The sequence below is a fragment of the Camellia sinensis genome, chromosome 1 (assembly GCF_055761805.1).
Source record: "Camellia sinensis isolate YWXY chromosome 1, ASM5576180v1, whole genome shotgun sequence".
NCBI lineage: Eukaryota > Viridiplantae > Streptophyta > Magnoliopsida > Ericales > Theaceae > Camellia > Camellia sinensis.
In genome coordinates, this window is record NC_138961.1 from 142,250,796 (window position 1) to 142,274,542 (window position 23,747).

General features: G+C 36.5%; 1 protein-coding gene across 4 annotated transcripts; it reads right to left on the bottom strand.

Moving 5' to 3' along the window:
- Nucleotides 1-175: 175 nt before the first annotated feature.
- Nucleotides 176-23,357, bottom strand: LOC114274175 (uncharacterized). Of its 4 annotated transcripts, none has more exons than XM_082885719.1 (18): nucleotides 22,947-23,357; nucleotides 21,430-21,488; nucleotides 21,217-21,348; nucleotides 18,593-18,733; nucleotides 18,011-18,067; nucleotides 14,256-14,350; nucleotides 13,472-13,604; nucleotides 13,190-13,369; nucleotides 11,816-12,006; nucleotides 11,601-11,667; nucleotides 10,740-10,873; nucleotides 10,422-10,488; nucleotides 9,137-9,199; nucleotides 8,802-9,046; nucleotides 8,593-8,722; nucleotides 7,884-7,976; nucleotides 1,363-1,566; nucleotides 176-711 (listed from the first exon to the last, which is right to left on the bottom strand). In XM_082885719.1, the coding sequence occupies exons 1-18, from the start codon at nucleotides 23,266-23,268 to the stop codon at nucleotides 454-456; spliced, it is 2,571 nt and encodes an 856-aa protein (XP_082741845.1). In that variant the 5' UTR covers nucleotides 23,269-23,357; the 3' UTR covers nucleotides 176-453. The 4 variants fall into 4 exon arrangements, with proteins under 4 accessions (XP_082741845.1, XP_082741841.1, XP_082741852.1 ...); XM_082885715.1 differs by having other exon boundaries at nucleotides 11,816-12,009; nucleotides 22,947-23,340; XM_082885726.1 differs by having other exon boundaries at nucleotides 11,816-12,009; nucleotides 21,217-21,352; nucleotides 22,947-23,337.
- Between the last annotated feature and the right edge of the window lie 390 nt (nucleotides 23,358-23,747).

Consider the following 23,747-nt stretch of genomic DNA (forward strand, 5'->3'; position numbering starts at 1 on the left):
ATTTGTTATAAATGGGTCACAACTACTTCAAACCGCAACATAATTTAACAAAACACCATCAAACCGGTAACCAGGTGTGTACACTAGAGATATAACCAGGTGTGTACAATTGAATTCTCGTACTATACACCATTAGAAAATAAAACAAGATATACATATTTTTAACATATACATATTTTACAACAATATTCTATTGCTGCAGAGCTGAAATTTGATTTGAATAAGCCAAGAATTTTGTGTCAATTCTAGTTCTAGCAATAAAATTGACATTAGAGACAGCCATACTGACTTTAGCCTTGCGGCTTCTATTGAACCTTTCACTAATCAAAACACGTGATCTTGTGCCCTTCCTATAATACAATTATGTTTTTTTTCTTTTTTTCTTTTTTTAAGCTATGTACCTACTAATAACTGTACTGATGAATACAGATTTAATTTAATTAATTAAGTTATTTACATTCTGACTTCAACTATATCTCCATCTCTGAGCTCAGTGTTGGGCAATACAAGCTGACCATTTACTGAGACCAGCTTTCCATCAAGGCCTACTCTTCTAGCAGCATCTCCAGCAGTGCTACCACTCCTCATCCTCATTATTTCACCGTGTGGCCAACATACTATCACTACTTCTCCAAGAGCTACCGATTTCCGATTACCCGCTTCCGACCTCAGCTGTTCCTCCCACTGAAGCATTGTCCTCAGTAGTTTCACCTACAATACACATTTTACCAGTAATAATCATCAGTCTAGGAAAAAAATCACAATGAGAACTATAAACTCCTCTTTATAGCATTTCTCCATTTATTTAGGCAACAAGGTTGGGGTTGTAGGTAGGTAACAATGTGTGAAGGTGACAACGGTTCATATAAGTTTCCACCTTAATGATTTGGACTTAAGAAGTACAGACACTTCTAAAAGTGTAGTGTGTTCGTGTTGGACACATCCTGACACATTTCAACACTTATCAAAATGTGTTGTATTTAAAATAAATATATATATATATATACCCCCAAACACTATTCAGACATGTGTGCATTGCTTGGGCACACATGTACTTCAATTAGACACAAATGAAACTAATTATAAGTTTAAACAAAATAACTTAAAGATATAGCGTTTAAAGAACAAAAATTTAAATTTATAGAAATCCAATTACTATTATGTTGCATTTTTTCATTATTGTCTTTGAATGATATTCACATATGTAATATGACCTTTAATAAATATAGAAATATATACTTTGCACATGTCCTCCATGTATTGTATCCTGCATTTTTTGAAAATTATCGTGTCGGCGTGTCCGTGTTGTACTTTGTCGGTGTTTGTGCTTCTTATATTCAGACGCATAAATAAAAAAAATACCTTGTTATTGATGCCAGCTTCCGCAGGAGTTGAGGTAGAAGACTTGGAGACAGGGCTGTCATAACAGTCATAGTCAGAAATGTCAGAAGTAACCTGTTTGCCTTCAAAAACAGCGGACATAACCGCCAAGTATTCAGTTTCCTCCTTTTCTGTCAAATCAATGACCTGAATGAAGGTTGGTAGTAGCCGCTGAAATTGGTCTTGCTGCACAGTAATACAATACACTTAGAAAATATGAAGAAGAAGAACTCAGAAAATATGAGGAAGAAGGAATATATTTCTGTTATATTCAAAACTTCTTATCTTACAAGACCAAATGACACTCCTTATATAGGAGATATTACAAACATCATCATAACCCATTATATGCCACTTACATATTATATATTACCACTATCTACCACTATCATATTATATACATGCCACTATCTACCACCAACACCACTATCATATTCTATACATGCCACTATCTACAACCAACACCACTATCATATTCTATACATACCACTATCTACCACCAACACCACTATCATATTCTATACATGCCACTATCTACCACCAACACCACTATCATATTCTATACATGCCACTATCTACCACCAACACCACTATCATATTATATGCATGAACACAATTTCCAGCACTCCCCCTCAAGCTGGTTTGAAGATATCTTCCATAGCCAGCTTGCTAGTCAGCTTATCAAATTGCTTCTTGTGTAGTCCCTTCGTTAGCACATCAGCTAATTGTTCACCTGTTGGAAGGTAGGTCATACAGATTATGCCAGCATTGATTTTCTCCTTGATGAAATGTTTATCCACTTCTATATGTTTTGTGCGATCATGTAGAACTGGATTATGAGCTATAGATATAGCTGCTTTGTTGTCACAATAGACCTTCATAGGTGTCGGGTGAGAAAGCTTTAATTCTTCAAGAATTCTTTTAATCCACATTACTTCACAGATTCCATGGGCAACAGCTCTGAACTCTGCTTCTGCACTACTTCTAGCTACTACATTCTGTTTTTTACTCCGCCATGTAACTAGGTTCCCACCTACAAAGGAGCAGTATCCGGATGTTGATCTCCTGTCTGTAACACTTCCTGCCCAGTCTACATCTGTGTATACTTCAACTTGAAGATGTCCATGTTTCTTGAATAGTAAGCCTCTCCCTGGAGTTCCTTTCAAATATCTTAAGATCTTATAAACGGCCTCAAAGTGCTCTGCCCCTGGTGAGTGCATGAACTGACTTACCATGCTGACTGCAAAGGCAATATCAGGCCGCGTATGAGACAAGTAAATCAATTTCCCTACAAGTCGCTGATATTGTTCTCTCTCTTTGACTTCTTCAGCCTTAGCAGCTTGTAACTTCAAGTTAGGCTCGATCGGAGTCTCCGCCATCTTACAACCAAGCATACCTGTTTCTCCAAGGAGATCAAGAACATATTTTCTCTGATTAACGAATATACCTTCCTTGGATCTTGCAAATTCCATTCCGAGGAAATACTTGAGGGCTCCCAGATCCTTAATGTGAAATTCTTTTGCGAGTTTCTCTTTGAGGGCTGCTAACTCTGCTTCATCATTACCAGTTAAAATGATATCATCAACATAAACAATCAAAATTATAATTTTACTGTTTTTTGAATGTTTATAAAATATTGTGTGATCTGCTTGACTCTGCGAGAAGCCACAACTGATAACTGCCTTCCCAAAGCGTTCAAACCACGCTCTTGGTGATTGTTTGAGTCCGTATAATGACTTGTTCAATCTGCATACTCTGTCACTTCCAAGTCTCTGCTCAAAACCCGGCGGTAGGCTCATGAACACCTCCTCTTCAAGATCACCATTGAGAAATGCATTTTTAATGTCAAGTTGATGTAGAGGCCAATCTGAATTTACTGCAAGAGATAACAGTACTCTGATGGAATTTATTTTAGCAACAGGAGCAAACGTCTCCTGATAGTCGATCCCATAAGTTTGAGTGAAGCCTTTAGCTACCAGTCTCGCCTTGTATCTCTCAACGCTTCCATCTGCGTTACATTTTATCGTAAACACCCATTTACACCCAATTGTTTTCTTGTCTTTGGGTAGATCAACTATCTCCCAAGTACCACTTCTCCTTAAAGCATTCATCTCCTTCATGACTGCTAATTTCCAATTCGGATCATCCAATGCTTCCTGTATATTCCTTGGAACAAACAAGTGTGAAATCCTAGATGTGAAAGCTCTATGGTTTTTAGACAGTCTTTGATAGGAGAGGTAATTTGCAATAGGATGTTTAATGCAATTTCGGACACCTTTCCTAATTGCTATAGGTACATCAAGGTCGGAAATAGAAGGAATAGGATTACCTAAAATTTCGATGCCAGAACTCGGGTGGACATTCGGGTCATTAGGATGGACATTCGGGTCATTATTCCTCAGATGAAATCGCTTCCTAGTATAAACCTGAAGCTCAGGATTTAGATCATTTTGTAGTACTTCTCCCCCTAAACAAGAATCTTCTTGACTAGGCACCATAGAACTTGGTTCTCCTAAGTGATCATTATCAGACAGATGTGGTTTTTGTGTAGGATAAATGACATTGGGGAGCGGGATAGAAATATCCCAAAAAGGGTCTTCTACTCCACTTGTCTCCCCCTGAAGAGAAGTGTTGGGGAAATAGGATTTTGTTTCCACAAATGACACATCCATACTCACATGAAATTTCTTGTTTTGAGGATCGAAGCACTTATACCCCTTTTTGTTTGAGGAATAACCCAAAAAAACACATTTTATAGCACGGGGGTCAAGTTTTGAACGAAATTGACTGGGAACATGAACATAAGCAGTACATCCAAAAACTTTGGCGGGTAAATCAGAAAACAACCTTGTGTCAGGAAAAAAAGTTTTGAGACAATCAAAAGGTGTTTTGTATGTTAACACCTTTGTAGGCATCCTGTTTATCAAATAAGAGGCTGTTAAAATTGCTTCACCCCATAAATATTTAGGAACATGCATGTAAAACATTATAGCACGTGCTACTTCAAGTAGATGTTTATTTTTTCGTTCTGCAATGCCATTTTGTTGAGGGGTATCCCGACATGTAGATTGATGAAAAATCCCATTTTTTTTCAAAAAACTCACCCAACTGCTCATTGAAATATTATGTTCCATTATCAGAATGTAAAATACCAATTTTGGTTTGAAATTGGTTTTCAATCATATTGTAAAAATTTGTGAATAAATTTTTCACGTCAGATTTTTTATTCATCAAATAAATCCAACATAAGCGGGTATGGTCATCAATAAATGTAACAAACCATCTTTTACCAGAAAGAGTAGTGATTTTAGAAGGGCCCCAAACATCACTATGAATCAAATAAAAAGGTTTTGAAGCCTGGTAAGGTTTTGGCAAATAAGTAGAGCGATGAAATTTTGCAAAAATGCAACTTTCACAATGAAAAGAAGAACAATCAATCCCTTTAAATAATTCTGGAAATAAATGTTTCAGATAAAGAAAACTAGGATGCCCTAGCCTATAGTGCCATAGCATTATTTTTTTTCGAACAGAGATTGAACTGGTACTATTAAAGCTCTGAGCTTTTTTATTACTAACAGGTACTTCATCAAAGTAGTAAAGACCTTCAAGCATCCTAGCACGCCCAATCATCATCCCTGAGTTCTGGTCCTGAAATTCACAATGGGATTCAAAAAATGTAACACGACAATTAGAATCCTTAGATAGTTTACTGACAGACAAAAGGTTACAGGCTAAGTTGGGGACGTGAAGAACAGCATTGAGATTAATTTTCTCAGTTAGTTTAATAAATCCTTTTCCTGCAATAGGTGAAAAACTACCATCGGCTATTCTGATTTTGTCATGACCAGAACAAGGGAAATATGTACTAAATAAATGGGAAAAACTAGTCATGTGATCGGAGGCACCGGAATCTATGATCCACGGAGAGAAGTTTAGGCAAGAGAAGGCTTTAGGATTTCTACCTGTTTGTGCCAACAAAACACTAGGAGTACCGGTTGAGGAGTTGGATTTTATCAGCTTTAAGAGTTGATCAATCTGCTCTTTGTTGAAGGGACCTGAATCGGCTTCATTAGCGGTAGGAAAGCCACGATTCTTCTCTCCTTGTTTGCTGCTTTTCTAGTTGACAGGTTTGCCATGAATCTTCCAACACGTTTCGTGTGTATGGCGAGGCTTGTTGCAAAAATCACACCAGATCCGTGGCTTATCATCAAACCTGCGCTGGTAATTTGCAGCCTTGTTGGCCGCAGCATCGCTAATTAAAGCAGAAATTTCAATTGATTCACCATTACCTTTTTTCTTAAGCATGACGCTCCTTCGGCTCTCTTCCCTTCTGACTTCGGCAAATACTTCGCCAATGGATGGGAGAGGAGGTCTGCCAATAATTCTTCATCGCACTTCATCGAACTCAATGTTGAGGCCGGCAAGAAACTTGTAAATACGGCTGTCTTCCACAGTTTTCTTGTGGTGGTTGCAGTCGTCAACCGATTTCCATTCGTATGTGTTGAAGATGTCAAGATCCTTCCACAACCTTTTCAACGAATTGAAATATTTGGTGACGGAATCATCTCCTTGACGAATCTCTCCCAACTTCAAAGTTAATTCGAAAACTTGAGATTGATTTCCTAGGTCAGAATACATCTGACTAACATTATCCCACAATTCTTGTGCAGTAGTATAGCACATGTAATTAGAGCTTATATCCTCCTCCATGGAATTGACCAACCATGTCATAACCATGGAGTTTTCAGCGTCCCAATTGTCGAACAGCGGATCATTAACAGCAGGAGCCTTCTTGTCACCAGTGATGTAACCGATCTTTCCTTGCCCACGGATATACATCCGGACAGATTGTGACCAGCGGAGAAAATTATCACCATTTAGGCGGATGGTGGTGATTTGGACAGAGTGAGAGTTGGACGTTTTCACCGGAATGGCAGCGGCAGGGGTTGAAGTGGTTCCGAACGTGACTTCCGACATGGCTATGACGGTTTTAGGGCTGCTGTGTTTTTTGTTGCTCTGATACCAACTTAGAAAATATGAAGAAGAAGAACTCCGAAAATATGAGGAAGAAGGAATATATTTCTGTTATATTCAAAACTTCTTATCTTACAAGACCAAATGACACTCCTTATATAGGAGATATTACAAACATCATCATAACCCATTATATGCCACTTACATATTATATATTACCACTATCTACCACTATCATATTATATACATGCCACTATCTACCACCAACACCACTATCATATTCTATACATGCCACTATCTACAACCAACACCACTATCATATTCTATACATACCACTATCTACCACCAACACCACTATCATATTCTATACATGCCACTATCTACCACCAACACCACTATCATATTATATGCATGAACACAATTTCCAGCAAATACAATACTTTTTAACATATTTTCTTAATGCAACAGAATTAGAAGCGAAGATTATGTTATTATTAACTAACAAAATGCTAATACAAGTAGTGCATGTTTGATGATTTATGATTCTAATTCAGGGCCAAATGCCAACAGAAGCAGCAAAATCAAGCTGACACAGACATAAATAAAGGAAAGTACGTCTATAGCCACCATTTGGGATGTGTCATCAAACTCTAACATCACAATAAATATTTGGAACATGCCATTATTTTGTCTTTATTCATCTCCGGTTGTAATATTTCAATATTTGAAGAAATTCGACCAAGTACCCTATACCGAGCGGTGTGCCACCAAGCCTAGGGGATAATTCTGAAGCCTCATGTGAGGTGTGATGCAACCTAGCCTTTGGGGGTCAAACCCGACGTGACATTAAGGGGGCAAAGCCTAGAGAAATTTTATTCTTCTTCATTTTGAGCAGTTACATGTTTTCTGTTTTAATCATAAATAATTGACATTCTTCTTATTTTTCAACCCAAATCATTTTCAAATGCTCACCTTCCCCAACACTAAAAGTTTTCTCCATGGGGTTTCAATAATTGTAAATACCAGCTGTCTGAAACTTCCAACAATCTGTTTACTCTTAGAATCAAATTTCACTTATTCTTATTGAAAAACCTCACAATCCTTTGTCAGTCTATTGACGTTCCAACTGTACAACAATTATAAGTAGCACCACACTCAATTGTCAAGTTTTGACCTGCATCATCCTGGGACTGTACACACACACCATAATTGCAAGAAATTTCATGGTTTTAGAATGTTTTTAAAATGCAAGGGAAAGAGCCATGGACCATTTTGCTCAGTCATGCCTCAACTTGAAGGTTTTCACATTGCTGTTGACTTTACAACATCATGTGCCTCCTTGCTTGCCATTTAGCAATTTAGTAAAATTCGTTTTTGTACTCTTACAGCACATGGAATTTGTGTATTGGGGTCAAGTTTTGTAACATTCTTATATGGCCACTCTAATGCTAACATATACTCTCTCAAAAATCACGATAGAATAAAAATGAAAAAGAAATAGGCGAAAAGGAAAAGCATGGTGAACATACCTTGTGGTACATACCATCTCGACAAAGTGTGTACTTTTCAAGGCAAGTACACCAATCTCCGTGTCCTGGTTCACACCACCATTCGTCAGATACCTAAAGACCAATTTTTAGTTAGTCCGAGTACGATAAACAAGATAGTTACTTCAGTGTTTTCTAAAAAAACACTTGACTAAAGATTTCACAACTTTTTAGAATAAGAAGATAAGTAAAGGAAGAACAAGAAAGATGGACATTTGGACCTAATTTCTAGAAATGATCTCTGAACCTGTGTGTATAAACTGGTGAAATATGGGAAACATTCATCATCAACAGTGTTTTGGTCAGACTCTTGGATTATAATCCATGCTGCCACTTATCCTCTTTGTCTAACGCTAAATTCTGGAGCATTATGTGTTTTCAGGAATACTACCTCTATATTGTGCATCCTTTTTACCTTTTGCCTTTCTTCTCCAAGCACTAGCATTAACAAATGAAGTTTATCCAGAACATGATCAAATCATATCTCAGACAGTTCTGATTATATGTCACCTACTTGATATGGTGAGTAGTTTTTTTCCTTCAAAATCAGGCTACTTATCAAAATGGCCATTCTTTTTGTGAATCAAGGAACTCTGAAAATTAAATAACAAGCCATGAAGAAATGATATAAATTTCTAAAAAGCTATCTGACCCATTTTAGATGATGAAGCTTCTATTCAATTTATTTAACCTTTTTATATAGCCTTGCATAAGCTTCCCATCGCTTTATTTGGTAAGAAGATCTCCTATCAGCTACTGCTTCAGAAGCCGGTAGTACAAAACTCACAGCAACAAGCAGTTCTCTTCCACCTTTATCTACTCTGGAAATGCAACAATCATGTAAAAAGTCAACAAGTGAAACGCATGTCATTTGCTGCATGTAATTTAGAGGTTACCAACCTGACAATAACAGCAGCAAGCAAATGACTTCCTTTTACTCTAAGGACTGGATGCCCTGCCTTCAAGGCACTATATTTCCAAAATGAATCATCTTCATTTGAACTCTGATACCCCATATCTTCTGAGATATACGAGGACACTGTTACTTCAGAATCATCAATGCTGCCCACGGAAGGCAACTTGCTTTCAGTTTCTTTATAAAGCCAATGTGCAGCAAGTCCATGTTCAGCATACTCGTGCATCCTCTAAAACAGTAGCAGCAAATATTACCATCAGTTAAATCAAATGGATACGGAAATGAAATTGACCTTGCAAGATTGGGAGAAGATTGGCACCTGTGTTCGTATTTGAACTTCCAAAGGAGAGTTGTCAGGACCTTGTACTGCAGCGTGCAGAGACTGAGATTAGAAAAAGGAAAGTCAGGGTTTGGAAAGCGGTTTGGAAAGAGAATAGCCAAGAAAGATACATACACAAACATATTCACTATGCATAAATGTATTTATGTACATATTCATATTAGTTAGAATGCAGAGTATAAGAAATTAGGGTTTAGGGTTAAAGAAGAAGAAGAAGAGGAAAAGAGAAGAATTAAACAAGATAGGTATCAGATTGTTAATTAACCCTAAACCTTAACACTTATGTTAGAACTAAAAATATAACCATATGACAATAGTACCCTCACTAATATAAAATAAAAAACACTAACTATTCTGACAATAATAATCCAACAAGGTTTTTGCATACATAATCAATCCTCATACAAATTCATATTGACCCTTTTTCATACTACGTTTCTAGGGAATACAAAAAAAATGACTATTGTAGTTTCTGGCATAGAAATTGAAAATAATGTTCTCAATTCTCAAATCGGGACAAAAACAATATATTCTCCGGAAACATGCCATCTGTAATCAAGGAGGTCATATCTTTGTATGTATGTAAAAAAACATGACATTAACACACACCTTGACTTAGTTGTACTAAGATTAAGAATGGAACTTAATTGGGAATGACTTTGTTGACAATATATCTAACTGAATATCATCTGTATAGTATCAGAACATTTTTCATTACTTATGTACTTCCTATATGCATCTAGAAGATTGGCACACAGTAGTCACCAAGAAAAGATGTGTGAAGCTTACAAAGGACTTGAATTTCAACCAAAAAAAAAAAAAAAAAAGACTTAAGGAGTATATGACGACAACATTCTATCAGATCATGTAGAACTGCCAATGAGCTAATCCATGCTAGATCAAGAACTGTATGGGGAATTAAATCTATGATAGCTAATATTTTTTAAAATTAGGTGATCTAGCTTGTACAATCAACCCCACAAATTATGATTAAATTGTCAAGACAAAATCTTCAGATAAGTGGTTCAATAGTAGAAAGGAATGTGCACGTTATTTTCAAAGTTGCAGCAAGGTGCTCTTCCGTGCAGGTGTTTAACATGTATATTCTTATTTCAGAACGAGTTCCCTATAAAAATCCTCAGGTTGCTAGGGAATAATCACCATTACATGGAACAATAATGAACAGGGCATTGTGTCAACTCAGTGAGTGATTGGAATCCTCATCTTATACTGATACTGAAAACAACGAAAAGGGAAGTGTAACCTGATAGCCACTTGGCTTTGGATTGACAATGTAATCATCAAATTCACCATCAATAGGGGTCCAAAGCCTGCATATAGTGAAAGGAAATGTTAGTGACTTCTCAGCCATTGATCTGCTGTTCATGCCATGTATTCTTATTGACTGATTATATGAAGCCCATAAGAAGAAGTTTCTGTGGTATCTCCCATAAAAATAGTCATATTTTGGCATTGAAAAACAAAACAGCAGTGACGCCCTGTTCATATCACCAATTTTTTGTACAAACAAATTTCATGCTTAACAAAGATAAAGGGGACCAGTAAAATTTTTTTCACTCACCTGTGCACAATGTTGAGTAGATTGTAACAACACTGAACTGCCTCTCCATGTAAAGTCCCATTCTTATCACCAACGATTACCCTCAATGCACGGGCATCATATACTTTATTGATGCCAACATCTTTTCGTTTCATCTATGACAAGTGAAAGTAGAAACATAATCGTTCATATAAGCAATCATGTGAATTCTCTGCCAGGGTTTATCCATTAAAACTTTGGTGGAGCGAAGATAAAATGAACATACAAAATGATAAATTAACAAGATAGACGTGTGCACCTGCTTGAATGGCCGTGCACAGAGAGAGAGAGAGAGAGAGAGAGAGAATAGGACAAAATTCCATAACACAAGCACAAAGGTAAAAGTACATATACAAAAAAAAGAAAAAGAAAGAGCCAAGCAATGTGTAACTGAAACTTGTCAACGGAAGTCCTTATTCCAAAAACAGATGGTCCTCCTTCGATCAGAATCCAATTTATTAAAACATTATTCTCTTTTTTCGATCTATTTTTTTCAATTGTTAAGATATGAAGAATAAAAATCTAAAAGTTCTGGAAAAACTAGTTTTGCACACACTTTTGATGGTGGAAAAGTTACTACAGAAATTCCGCAAGGGACACAAATATCATAACATGATACTTTTGTCACTAACAAATGAATGAATCCCTTGAGTACATCATATGTAATTGCAATTATTATGCCACATATGCTTAAGCACAATGTTTAATGTCTGCCATAGGCAAAATAAAAAATCCCCATGAGGCTGTGTTTGGATCTTGGATTTGTGGAGAAAAAAAACTGCATTCCTATTTTGTTGTTATTATATCTGTTAATCTCTATTCAGTACAAAACTGCATTGATACCTTGCTGTAGATACTGTACAAGCTTTTTAGACGGCTAGATAAAGTGACTTCCATCCCTGGAACATAACTGCAAACATAGAACAGAAAGCAAAGTCAATGACCACCATGTGTGGCAGACTGATATAAAATGTGATTTCTTTTTTATTCTTTTTGAAAAAATCAACTATTCTAAGTATCAACATGCAGAATTATGACAATTGATAAGCAGAACGTACGAAGTTGATATAAACAACTCCCGCTCAAGTGCTTCCTCACACACAACCATTGATGCTAAAGCAATTCCAGCATCCCTTACAACCTTCGGTTTTGCTTGAGACTCTGAACATGTCTCAAGATTATGAAGAAACTTAATTCGCTTTCTTCGATCCAACAAGAGATCAAATGGAAGTACAGCCTGCAAAAGGTCCTGCTAACAGAAAGTACATGTAATTTTTTAGGTTAATGATGATAGAAAAATTAATGCACAAATATAATATCAAAAGCAACACATCTATCAATTGAGATAGAATAAGCCTCAAACTACGTTATCCTTAAGTGCGATCAGTTCTCTGTTACCACCACCACTTTAGTAACGAATTTCAGTAAATTCATGAAATATGTTGCACACCACTGGTTTAGTGGTTACAATTTGGCCCAATAAAAGTGGGTTCAAATCTAAGGGCAGCCACTTTGCACAGATTATGATCAAAGGTTTAGTCTGTAGACTCTATACCCAATCCACCCCTCCTTGACCTAATTAATTTGGGGGGGAGGGGGGCGGGGGGGACAAACGGGGTGTACTTTTACGCGCACACTTGCAATATCATTAAATCCATAAAACAATAAACTCTGTTCCTCACCCCTGATATCCCTTTGATTTATGCTACTGTATCTAACATGATGAAGGTGTTCAAGGGATTTAGAAGTACTCACATAGTAAATCTAAAAAGAATGCATAATCTTATTTCCCGTGGTGGAATCAAGCCTAGTGTCTCTATACCCACTGAAGTATGAGAAAAGAAAGGAAGATAAACTTGCATTGAGAATTATCTAAAAGCAAATCATATTATACTGTCACTCCATGAATGTGAATTTGTTTTTCACAATTCAGTAGATACAAGGATTTGCACAAAAGATAACGATTTATGTATTGAAACTGCCACAAAAGATGGACTCTTGTCCGTCATTGAACAAAAGTTTTTCTTAAGCACACAATTAATGGCCTATAACCACTGAGAAAAGGCTACCAATTGATTCACATCAACAAAGTTAATTACAGTCTCAGTATTGAACAGACTGTATGTCCGCCTCATGTTTGAAATAAGTCACATGTAATGTTAAAATGGGGTTTTTAAAGTTAATTTGATTGCAAATTTAGAGCGTCACTAAGAAAGTGTGAAACCATTCATCCAAAGTAGGTACTCAGAGAAAATGAGTTTTAATTTGTCAATAATTTTCATTTCCTTTGGTAAAAGAAATCAAAATCTTAAATATATGCAAATATTACTATTGGCATCATCAAAGCTTATTTAGGAATGAAGGCATTTAAAAACAGGTTTTGACCTATTTATTAAGCACAAGGAACGATAATTAACTACTGAATATCTCACCTTTATGCTCGTGTTGTCCTCATATATCGCTTTGGACCTTTCATAGTTAAGAGTCGAGTCTTTTTCATTCGATGGCACAAGTGAGATGGTTTTTGCAGATATTCTTCTCAGATTGCCTGCCCTGTTGCTAGAGCTCCACATTAATGCCAGGTCAGCTCGCATTTGACGGAACATTTGAGGCTGTATGTAACATAGATAACTTTTCTGTTAACCTACCCGACATTTCCCTTTACTCCATACAAGGGCATTTGCTCAATAACAACTGAAAAATTATTAGCCCACCTGAATTACAGCAAAACACAGATCTTCCAGTTCAGCTTTTAAAGCCCACAGACCCAATCTGGAAGCAAGTGAGCACCAAATAACTAATGTCTCCTGAGCGACAGCTTGAGCCTTGGCTGAGGGCAGAGCATAACTGTCAGAAAAGTCATCATCAAGGGGTAAGAACCATGTTTCAGCATTACTTCAGTGTGGTCAACCATGCAACTCTAAGAAATTAAGCACTACAAGATTCATAAGCTTTCAATAATTAGTAATTTTCTTGGCCTAAAGACTGGTATCAAGCTTATGACAGCACAAAATGGACTTTGAAGAATAACACAAATGCCAAAGGTAAAACAAAATTATACATATGATAGCAATATTTTTCTAGGAGAGAGAAGTAATAATCATTTTAAAATAAGGAATAAATTTCGAACGAAATAAAACAAAATCAGTCTATAAGATATCAGAATATATGGAGATCTCATATTTGTGCTTATTATGATTTTATGTATCTTTGATTTATTTCAATTCCTTAATTGAAGGGATTTGATTGCATCTCCCACTCTATATATATGGTGTATCATGCAAACAAGAGTATTAAGTTGAGTGAATGAAAGATGTAGCCCATAGGGTTTTGCGTGTGTGGATGTAGGCTAATATTGGTTGAACCATGTTAAACCTTTGTTATTTCTTTTCTCTTTTTTGTCTATATTATTTCTCCATATTCAACCTTATTGCCTTGTTACAAAATTCAACTACATATTAACTGCAAAAGAACATGAACCGAGTTTAGAGCCATTACATGGTTCTCATGTTATGAAGACGATCTGCAAGCTTGATCAGCACCATACGTGGATCATCAACCATGCCCAAGAGCATGACTTGTAAATTATTTGCCTAGAAGACAAATGAACAGTGCAACTCATCAGAAATACAAGATTAGAATTAGTGCATTATCCTTTTACAGAACCCAAGAGATCACGCTTCTAATATCACCTTATTATGTAGTTAGGTAGAACTAAACCCATGTACATTATTTTTCCTTAATTTTCATTGAACATAATCAACTGCTGAGTGACTATATAAATCAAGTAAAACAACTAAACTCATGTTTCAGCCCTCCATCAAGCTGTTCAGAAATCTATTTGACTTCTTGAATGCATTGGATAAATAAATTTGAACCATGGGTTATGTAGTGTTAAATGCAAATCAGTTTTATAAATAAAAACACAATATAATAAGCAATGTCATATTGAACTATGAAAGATGAATTTATATTATATATGACCAACACCGTCTTAAGAAGCTAAAACTAGCAAAATTAACAGATTAAGGAGGATGACAACTTCATCAGCCCTGAGAACACATTAATAAGATTAGGCTTCAATCCACTGTGAAGTGTGCAATTGAAAGCACCACTAGATTCTTCAGAATATTCTGTTAAGGTTATTGACATAGATCATCTAATATTATTATGCGGTCATTTAGCCAAGAAAGAAAGAAATAAAAAAAGGAGATGTAAAATAAATTGATGTATTATTATTGATTGATATATTACAAGATTGTTATATATTACAAATCAGAGTGGCTCATTATATAGGAGAGGGTTTGGGTAGTAGGTGAGGAGTAGGTGAGGGTAAATTGGTGGTAGGTGTAGTAGGTGTGGTAGTAGGTGGTGGTAGGTGTAGGTAAATTCTAACAGCCCCCCGCAAACTCAAGGATGAGAGAAACTAACCAACTTGAGTTTGGAGAGAGTAACAAAACAAGAAAATACATAAAAATAAAAAAGGATAGGAGACACTGTATGGTCGTGTCAGACCATTGGTGAAGACACTGAATGGTGGTGTCATAACGTTGTAGAGGACACTGTATGGGGGTGTCATAACCATGTAGAGGACACTGTATGGTGGTGTCATAACGGTGTAGAGGACAGTTTATGGGGTCATGTCGGACCGTTGTAGAAGACAGTTTATGGGGTCATGTCGGACCGTTGTAGAAGACAATGTTGTGACAGTTTACGGAGTCTTGCTGGACCCTTGTAGAAACTAACCGGAATCAATGTCGGGACAGTTTACAGAGTCTTGTCGGACCCTTGTAGAAACTAACCGGAATCTATGTCGGGACAGTTTACAGAGTCTTGTCGGACCCATAAAGGAGCTAACCGGAATCAATGTCGGGACAGTTTACAGAGTCTTGTCGGACCCATAAAAAATCGCATCCTCAAAAGGTGCGCTCAATTTTTTTTTTTAAAAAGGCGTGCCATCAAAAGGCGTGCCCAATTTATCAAAAGGTGTGCCGGACATGATGGCGAGGCACGTGGGCGCCTTGGCTTGCGTGCCCGTTTGTCGGCTGGTGGCAAGAGGCGCGCGATGCGCGTGGCTGCCTCGGCTATAAGACGGAGGCGGAGGCTGAGGCTGAGGCAGAGAAAAGCTGCGAAAAAACCTCTGAAAAAAACTTCGTTGTGCTGAGAGAGAGAGTCTGAAAAACTCTGTTGCCCAGACAATGGCCTCCTCTTCCTCTTCTTCCCGTGGTCTGCTTACTCTCTTTCCCGAACTGAACGAGTCAACAAGAGAGAGAACTGGTGCGGAGACCAGTGAACCTCAACCAAACACCTCTGTGTTCGCTCCGTTGAACTTTCCGATGCGGTCGGTGGAGCAAAGAATGGCAGTGCAGTCGGATGTGGAGGCCAATCAGTATACTTTGAAGGCATGTGTGGAAAGCATGACGGCAGTCACAAACTTGTCGAACCGGCTGCAGAGTAGGACAAATGAGGTGCAGCATTTAAATTCCCAGCTGGCTCTGCTCCAACGCATGTATAAGGATGCGCGAGCAGAGATAAGCGTGCTAAGGGCAGAAAATAAGGAGCTGAAGCGGAAGGCCACCGTTATGTTTCGATTTGGAGGGCCGCCATATGCTGCAGTGGAGGAGTATGGGGGAGTGAACGTGCTCAGTGGACAAGGAAACACGGAGACCGGACTGGCACGGGACACCCAAGATAAAAGTAAGAAGAAGAGACCTGCAGTAGAATAGAGAAGGGAAAAGAAAAATCCCACTGTGGGTGTGGTTGTTTTGTTTTTTTGTTTTTTGTTTTTTTTTTTTTTTTTTTTTTTTTTTGTGTAAAGTGGTGTAAAATGGTGATCGGGGTGAGCCCCGACATGAATAAAATAAGTTGGTGTGCAGTTGGTCTTCTTCCTCTTTTTTTTTTTTTTTTTTTGGCAAAGAAATAATAATGAAAAAAAAAAGATGAAAAAATAAAGTGAAAGAAAAAAAAAAAAAAAAAAAGAAATAATAAGAAGAGAATCACGTGGGTTGCTTGTAATGGAATCAGAGAAATGATGAAAGTGGGTTTAGTGGATAGAAAAAGGGATGAGAGAGAGGGAGTGGATGGAATTAAAAAAATAAAAAATAAAGAAAAATAATGTTATCAGAAAGGGTATGTGCAAAGCTGTGTCGTGGGCTTTGCAAAAAGTGTGGTTTATAATAAAAAAATAAAGTGTGGTTTTAAAGTAAGGGTTGGTGGGTGATAAAAAAAGAAAAGCTGGGTTTTCAAACGATGGAGGAAAATAATAAAAAAAAAAAAGAAAAGTTTCCCAAAGTTAACCCAAGAGTGGACAGTTTTGCACAAGCCCGAGATTGTCTTCTTTCTATGGGAATTACTTTCGAAAAAGTTGCACAACGCTATGGTGTTACAAGGCAAGAGCAAGATCAAGGCCACTGTGAATCTTGCTGGACTTTCAGCACCACAGGGGCTCTGGAGGCAGCTTACAAGCAGGCATTTGGAAGAGCAATCTCTCTATCAGAACAGCAGCTTGTGAATAGAAAGCGATGGGAAATAATAGTAAGGATTTATCAGCAGATCAGCAGCGTGGTCATGGCGGTGGTAGTGCAGTGGTGGCTGAAACCGCGAGTGCAGTAGGGAAGAGAGCCGGCTGATGCTGACTTCTGCTCGATTACCATTGATGGAAGTTCGGACAAAAATATATTGCAGCAGCGGTGGTCCACGGACTGCACAGGAGAGAGATTGTGAGAGTTTTGTGCTTGGACAGCAGCTGGGGAGGAAGCACATGCAGAGTGATCAAGGTATGTGTAGAGGTCCGGCGGGCGGCCAAGGCGAGATTGCCGCCCGCCGGTGAAGCAGAATGACTAGGTTGTTAACCTTGCTCTGATACCATGTAAAATAAATTGATGTATTATTATTGATTGATATATTACAAGATTGTTATATATTACAAATCAGAGTGGCTCATTATATAGGAGAGGGTTTGGGTAGTAGGTGAGGAGTAGGTGAGGGTAAATTGGTGGTAGGTGTAGTAGGTGTGGTAGTAGGTGTGGTAGTAGGTGGTGGTAGGTGTAGGTAAATTCTAACAGGAGAGTAGTACACAAACAGATTTGGATTTATAAAATCAGTATTATCGACTTATATCACTGTAGATATTATTGAATAAACTTCATTTTGTATAATTTAGAATTAAAGTATTACACAATAATTCCAGATTCTACCATCCATAGCATGGCTGGTTGTTGAACCAATGTAGATTGTAGATTGAAAACTTATACCTCTTTATGACCAAGGTTACTGTGACTCAAATTTACCCTGCGGTGTCTTCGTAACAACTGCAGAACAAATTATCAGTTAAATACAAGATAGAAAAACTAAATAAACTGGGGAAAAAGGGGGCAGTGGTTCAATCTCACAGGATGCAAAATCAGTGCAGGGATCTCTAAGAACAAAAAGTACAATTATCCCAATATGAGTACTAACAGTAAGGATGAGAGAAATCATTGCACTAATGCCTGAAAAGGATTCATCAAATGGGCTTGAGGCAGCAGTATATTTAACATCATTTGACCATATTTAAAGTTTTCAACATTGAAACTTCAAAACATCATTTGACCATTTTCCCCACATCTGCCATCACACCTATGATATTAAAAGCTCTCACCACTAATAAGTTTAAAGTTTAAACTGAAGAATTCCCTGGCTAGCTAGTATTATAAAGTCTGTCCCTATATTCCTGGCAATTATAATACATGAAATACGGAATATGAATTCTTAATGAATTGAGATTGCAATTTCAACCTTTTTTGCTGCAAGACAAATCGACGAGTTTGAATACCGATGCTGCAAATTTACTCTACCTGATTTATATAACTTAACCTGGAAACTCCAGCTACTAACTTTGCTACATCATCACCAAACTCTCTCTCTATGCTGTCCAAACTTTCGCATGCATCATCAATCACGTCATGGAGAATCCCTGCCACAACTGTATCAACAGCCTGCAGCACACAATTGCTATTTCAGTGAAGGAATCAATAGGACCGAAATTTGCTTTAAGCAATATACATATGCTACAACTTATATGAGGCTACACATTGTAAAAAAGATGTTCTAGCATCAATTATTTCTTCTTTACCATATACTGTATTTTACTTAAAGTAAAGATTAAAATATACATACATACATACTTGTAATGAAAGGCAGTAATCCTATTATCTCTCAGTATATTCCACAGTATTTTCTATGGTCCTATAGAATTCTTTTGGTTTATATTGAATTTAACAGTGACTAACATTGTGTAATGAAATTTTCAATGTTACATACCAACTCTTCCACACTCATATCAGCAAATATATAAATACTACAGCTATTATTGATAAACCATTATAGGTTGATCTCTAATGTAATATGAATCACAACGTGTGATGGATTCTTGATATAACTATAACAACTGATCTGGCATGCACACTGCTGAGCAAGCATTCGAAATGTTAGGGAGTCAACATCCCAAAATGAATAATCATCACTGTAAAGTTGTTTGTTATAAAAAGTATAACATTATTTTCAATGAATAATTGCTATTAATTTGGTCCGGATTTCAGTGAATAAATTGATTTAACTAATCCAATGGATCAAGCCTTGCTTAAATCATGTCAATGACACATTGATCAATGATGGCTATTGTGTGCAAACACAATTTTCATCTACTCTACATAATGTTATCATAAAAGACAAGTAAAAAAGAACGTATAAAAATAGAAATAAAAATGCATAAAAGAAAACTCAAAAGACTAAATTTAATAGTTCACAACCCCTTAAATCATTTGATGGTAAATCAGTATAACTTTTGTAAATGCTATGTATAAATAGTCTTTTTTCCTGATCATTTATGAAATTTTCAAGAGGTAAAAGAAAGAAAAAAGGATAAAATGGCTAAGAAATTTTTGGTCAAGTCTTTGATATAAAAGAAATGTTCAACTAGTGAGAGAAGTACACAAATTGGGATAACCACTTGGAGGATCTATCTGAATCTATGATATAAGACATGGACTTGGGTATGAGTATCGGGTGAGGATGTGTGTCTAGGTGTCAGATCTCCAAAATCTTAAACCTTAAACCTTAGCATATAGTTATATGTATCTAAAAGTTGAGTATGGATATGTGGACTAGTTTTGAACATTTCAAAATATTGTATGGTCTATAATATTATGACATAAGATATTATTTAAGAATTTATAATGAGATTTAATCAAAAAGATGATTTCTATCTCCCATTAATGTGAGAGGGTAGAACTTCTTTTTCTACAAACATAATAAAAAATTACAGTATCCAAATATCTAATTTGGGTATACGATTAGAAAATGGACGCATATCCCATATCCTTACCTTTGTTATATTCGGTGTGTGAAGCGAAGTCCCACATCGGCTGAGTGCTAATATTAAGCATATAAGCGTGAGGGCACCCTCACCTCTTGAGCTAGCTTTTGGGGTGAGTTTTATCCAAGACCGTATAACATTGTATCAGAGCTGGAGTACTCACGGATGGGTAGGGTGCATGTCTGGTGTCCCTGGCTTGCACGCCGCAGGTGCTGCCGAGTGAGTACACTAGGTGTGACGAAGGGTGTGAAGCGAACTCCCACATCACCAGAGTACTAAAGTAATATTAACCATATAAGGGCACCCTCACCTTAATAGCTAACTTTTGGGGTGAGTTCTACCCAAGACCATGTAATATGGTATCAGAGCACACTGGGCGTGAGGGAGAGTGTGAAGCGAAGTCCTACATCACCTGAGTACTAAAGTAATATTAAGCCTATGATATAAGCATGAGGGCACCCTCACTTCTTTAGCTAGCTTTTGGGGTCAGTTCTATCCAAGACCGTATAACACGGTGGACATAGGTTCATGAAAGGAATTCAAGAATGTAACACTTATGTGAATAAAAACGAGCTAATAGCTAAAGTTGGCATCAAGCCTAGTCAAAAACAAGAAAAAAATCTAAGCAACTTTATTATAAATAATTATATGGAAGTCTTAAAGCTAACACGTATGATTGACTACGTGTCTGAATTACTAATATAATTTTGGTAACAAGTATTTGTGATGCACTGGAACAATTTATGCATGATTCCACAATTCCCATCAAGTTGGAAATACATTCAATTCATAAACTCCTTAGACAAGGTCTAGGGAAACTGGAACAACAAAATGAATAGCATGACCCTTGCAAGATAATAACCCGAACAATTTTGAGCAATGATTCAACTCATGCAAGGATCACACAAAATGAGGAGCGCAGAAGCCTATGCATGTCCACAAACATATATCCCATTAGAATACCTCTCCTGCTTTCCCCCAAAATTTAAAAAATTTAAAAAATAAAAAATAAAAAAAACAGATCAGTATCTGTTTGAAACATTTGTCAAAGTTGAACTAGATGCTACAAGCGTGAACCATAATAGCAAGAACGAGGATACATACTCGTTTTCCATTTGATGGAACTAAGATTGCTATGATTTTTCCTGTATGAATACAATGAGTTAAATAAGGATCTCCTGTTTTCCGCAACTGGCCATGGTGAGCTTTCCTTGCAAATGCAATTGCCTTTTGCACCTGCCTTCAAAGATTTGATGTCTTAGAGACAATTCAACAATAGAGTATATACTATCCAACAATGAAGTAGAGATGGTAAACCTTTGCATCATTAAATATGGGATACCCAGTGACATCTACTCCATCCAGTATAAGAGAGCCTGCATTGTGTTGATTAGTGTTAACATGGCATAACAAACTGCAATGTATAGATAATGAACTTACAAGATAATAATTTAGAAGTCAAACCAATACAACATAATTTAAAAAAACAAAACAAAAAAGCATTAGGTAATGTGTTCCACTCACACTCTCAGTTTTAAGAAATTAAGTTCCCAATAGCTAGCAAGTCATGCTTTGTATCTCGTCTTTCATTGTTTCTTCCAAGCTTTCATTTTTGTAGGCAAAAAGCTCACTCCAAAGATGCCTTTGATGCTTTTGTGAAGATTATATAGGAAGGCCATAGTTGCAATATATAGAAAGCAACTATGAAGCAAGAATACTTCTAAAAGGAATCGTATCCATATCAGAATAGATACTCCTCAAATATTTGCGGATACTTGTTTGATACTTGATATGTTAATTTTGAGAACTATCACATACTTTTCATAATATTCAATTCAAACTATATCATAAAATTGAAATTGTAATAATTTTTACACAATATTAGAGTATAAATGTTAAAATAAATATAATAATTGTTTTTAATATTTTCTTATTTCTTAAAATAGTGAGAGATTAAAGTAGTATCCTACTTTTCAAATTTTATCAACTTAAATTTATCCACTAAAAATAAATAAAAAAGCTGACTATTAGCTCTTCAACTAATATCTAATTCCTAAATAATGTTTCTCACTATTTTTTGAGCTCATGTATAATATTTAATAATATTCGTATTTTATTTTAATTTTTTTTTCATATCATCCATCTATGATCTATCCATAACTTCCATCTATCTGTCTATCTATCTATCTATGCTATTATAAATGGAACGCTAGAGTTGGTGTTGACGTCTCAATTTTTGAGTTTTCCCGAAATAGCCCAATAGGAGACTAGCAGTTACATGGGCAGTTATGCCCCACATTCACATTTTTTATCTTTTCCAAATCCAATCCCAGTTACATGGGCAGTTATGAATTCAGATTTTTTTTTTCTTCAAATCTCTCAACTGTTGGTCTTTTCAGATTCAAAAAATATTTCAATTTTCAAATTTTGAATTCAATCATTCATTTCACAATCTTATTTCTCTTAAAGAAAATGATAACTTCTTATCCCATAAAGCAAAGCAATTATGAACAACACATAAGTTACTAGACAAGCACATAACTCACAGTAACCAGGAAACATAAAGAGTACTAATCTCATATTAAGCAACACAGTTAACTGAGAATTCATTTCACAATCTTATTTCTCTTAAAGAAAATGATAACTTCTTATCCCATAAAGCAAAGCAATTATGAACAACACAGAAGTTACTAGACAAGCACATAATCACAGTAACCAGGAAACATAAAGAGTACTAATCTCAAATTAAGCAACACAGTTAACTGAGAATTGCTTGCAGTTTTTTAGTTTTAAGAACAAAATGCAAGAAAAGACAAAAGTAAGAGCTCTCTAACCAGGTTGCTCCTCCACTTTGGGCCACAAGAAATCGACCTTAGTAGAAAGACAAGCCCCCGACGCAATCGCCAAGGCGGTCACCGCCACATGAGTGATGGCCGACGTCACAGCACCGTGGACCGAACCGGAGCCAGACGCTGCCGCGGCGGCGATCACGTTCCCTGTCGTAAACACAGAGCTCAGTGACGAGGAGACCGCGAATTTGGGCACAATTTGATCCAAAACGCACCGGAATCTCATCGAATCGCGAAGGTTTCGGTCAGAATTGTAGAGAAAAGAAGGGTTCTTGCGAAAGATTGAGGAGGTTTGGCGTGAACACATGTTTGTTTTCCTAGAATCTTTCACTTTTTTTTTTTCCTGGGAAAAAATAAAATAAAATCACATCTTTGTGGGGACGAAATGGAACAGATAGAATATGTATTACTGTGTATTATTTATTTATTTATTATTATTATTTGTTTTTGTGTGGTTGGAAAGGAATGGCAGTTACTTGTCGGGGTAACCGAAATGGGAGGAAGTTTTTGCAAATTTTGTACTGTAGAGGGACTAGTTTTGTTAATCTGTGTATTTGGAAGGGTGTTATCATAAATATGAACAAACTCAAAACAACTCACAAGCAATTGCCCCATTCGGAACTTGATTGTTCAGTGTATTTGATGAAGTGTCTCATTTGGGGCTTTTCATCAAATTTGAAATTTGATGAAGTATCTGATACTAGATTGGAAATGCTCTAAAATGTGTGAGTTATATATATAATAAAATATTTTATGTCACATGGTTATCAATGTATCATTTTTATA

Coding starts and splice junctions, on each gene's coding strand:
- LOC114274175 (XM_082885715.1), bottom strand. CDS start 23,268: ATGTGTTCACGCCAAACCTCCTCAATCTTTCGCAAGAACCCTTCTTTT. Junction 21,489..22,946: donor CAAAGTGGAGGAGCAACCTG/GTTAGAGAGCTC, acceptor AACACAATGCAG/GCTCTCTTATACTGGATGGA. Junction 13,605..14,255: donor CTTCATAACATGAGAACCAT/GTAATGGCTCTA, acceptor CTTTTCTGACAG/TTATGCTCTGCCCTCAGCCA.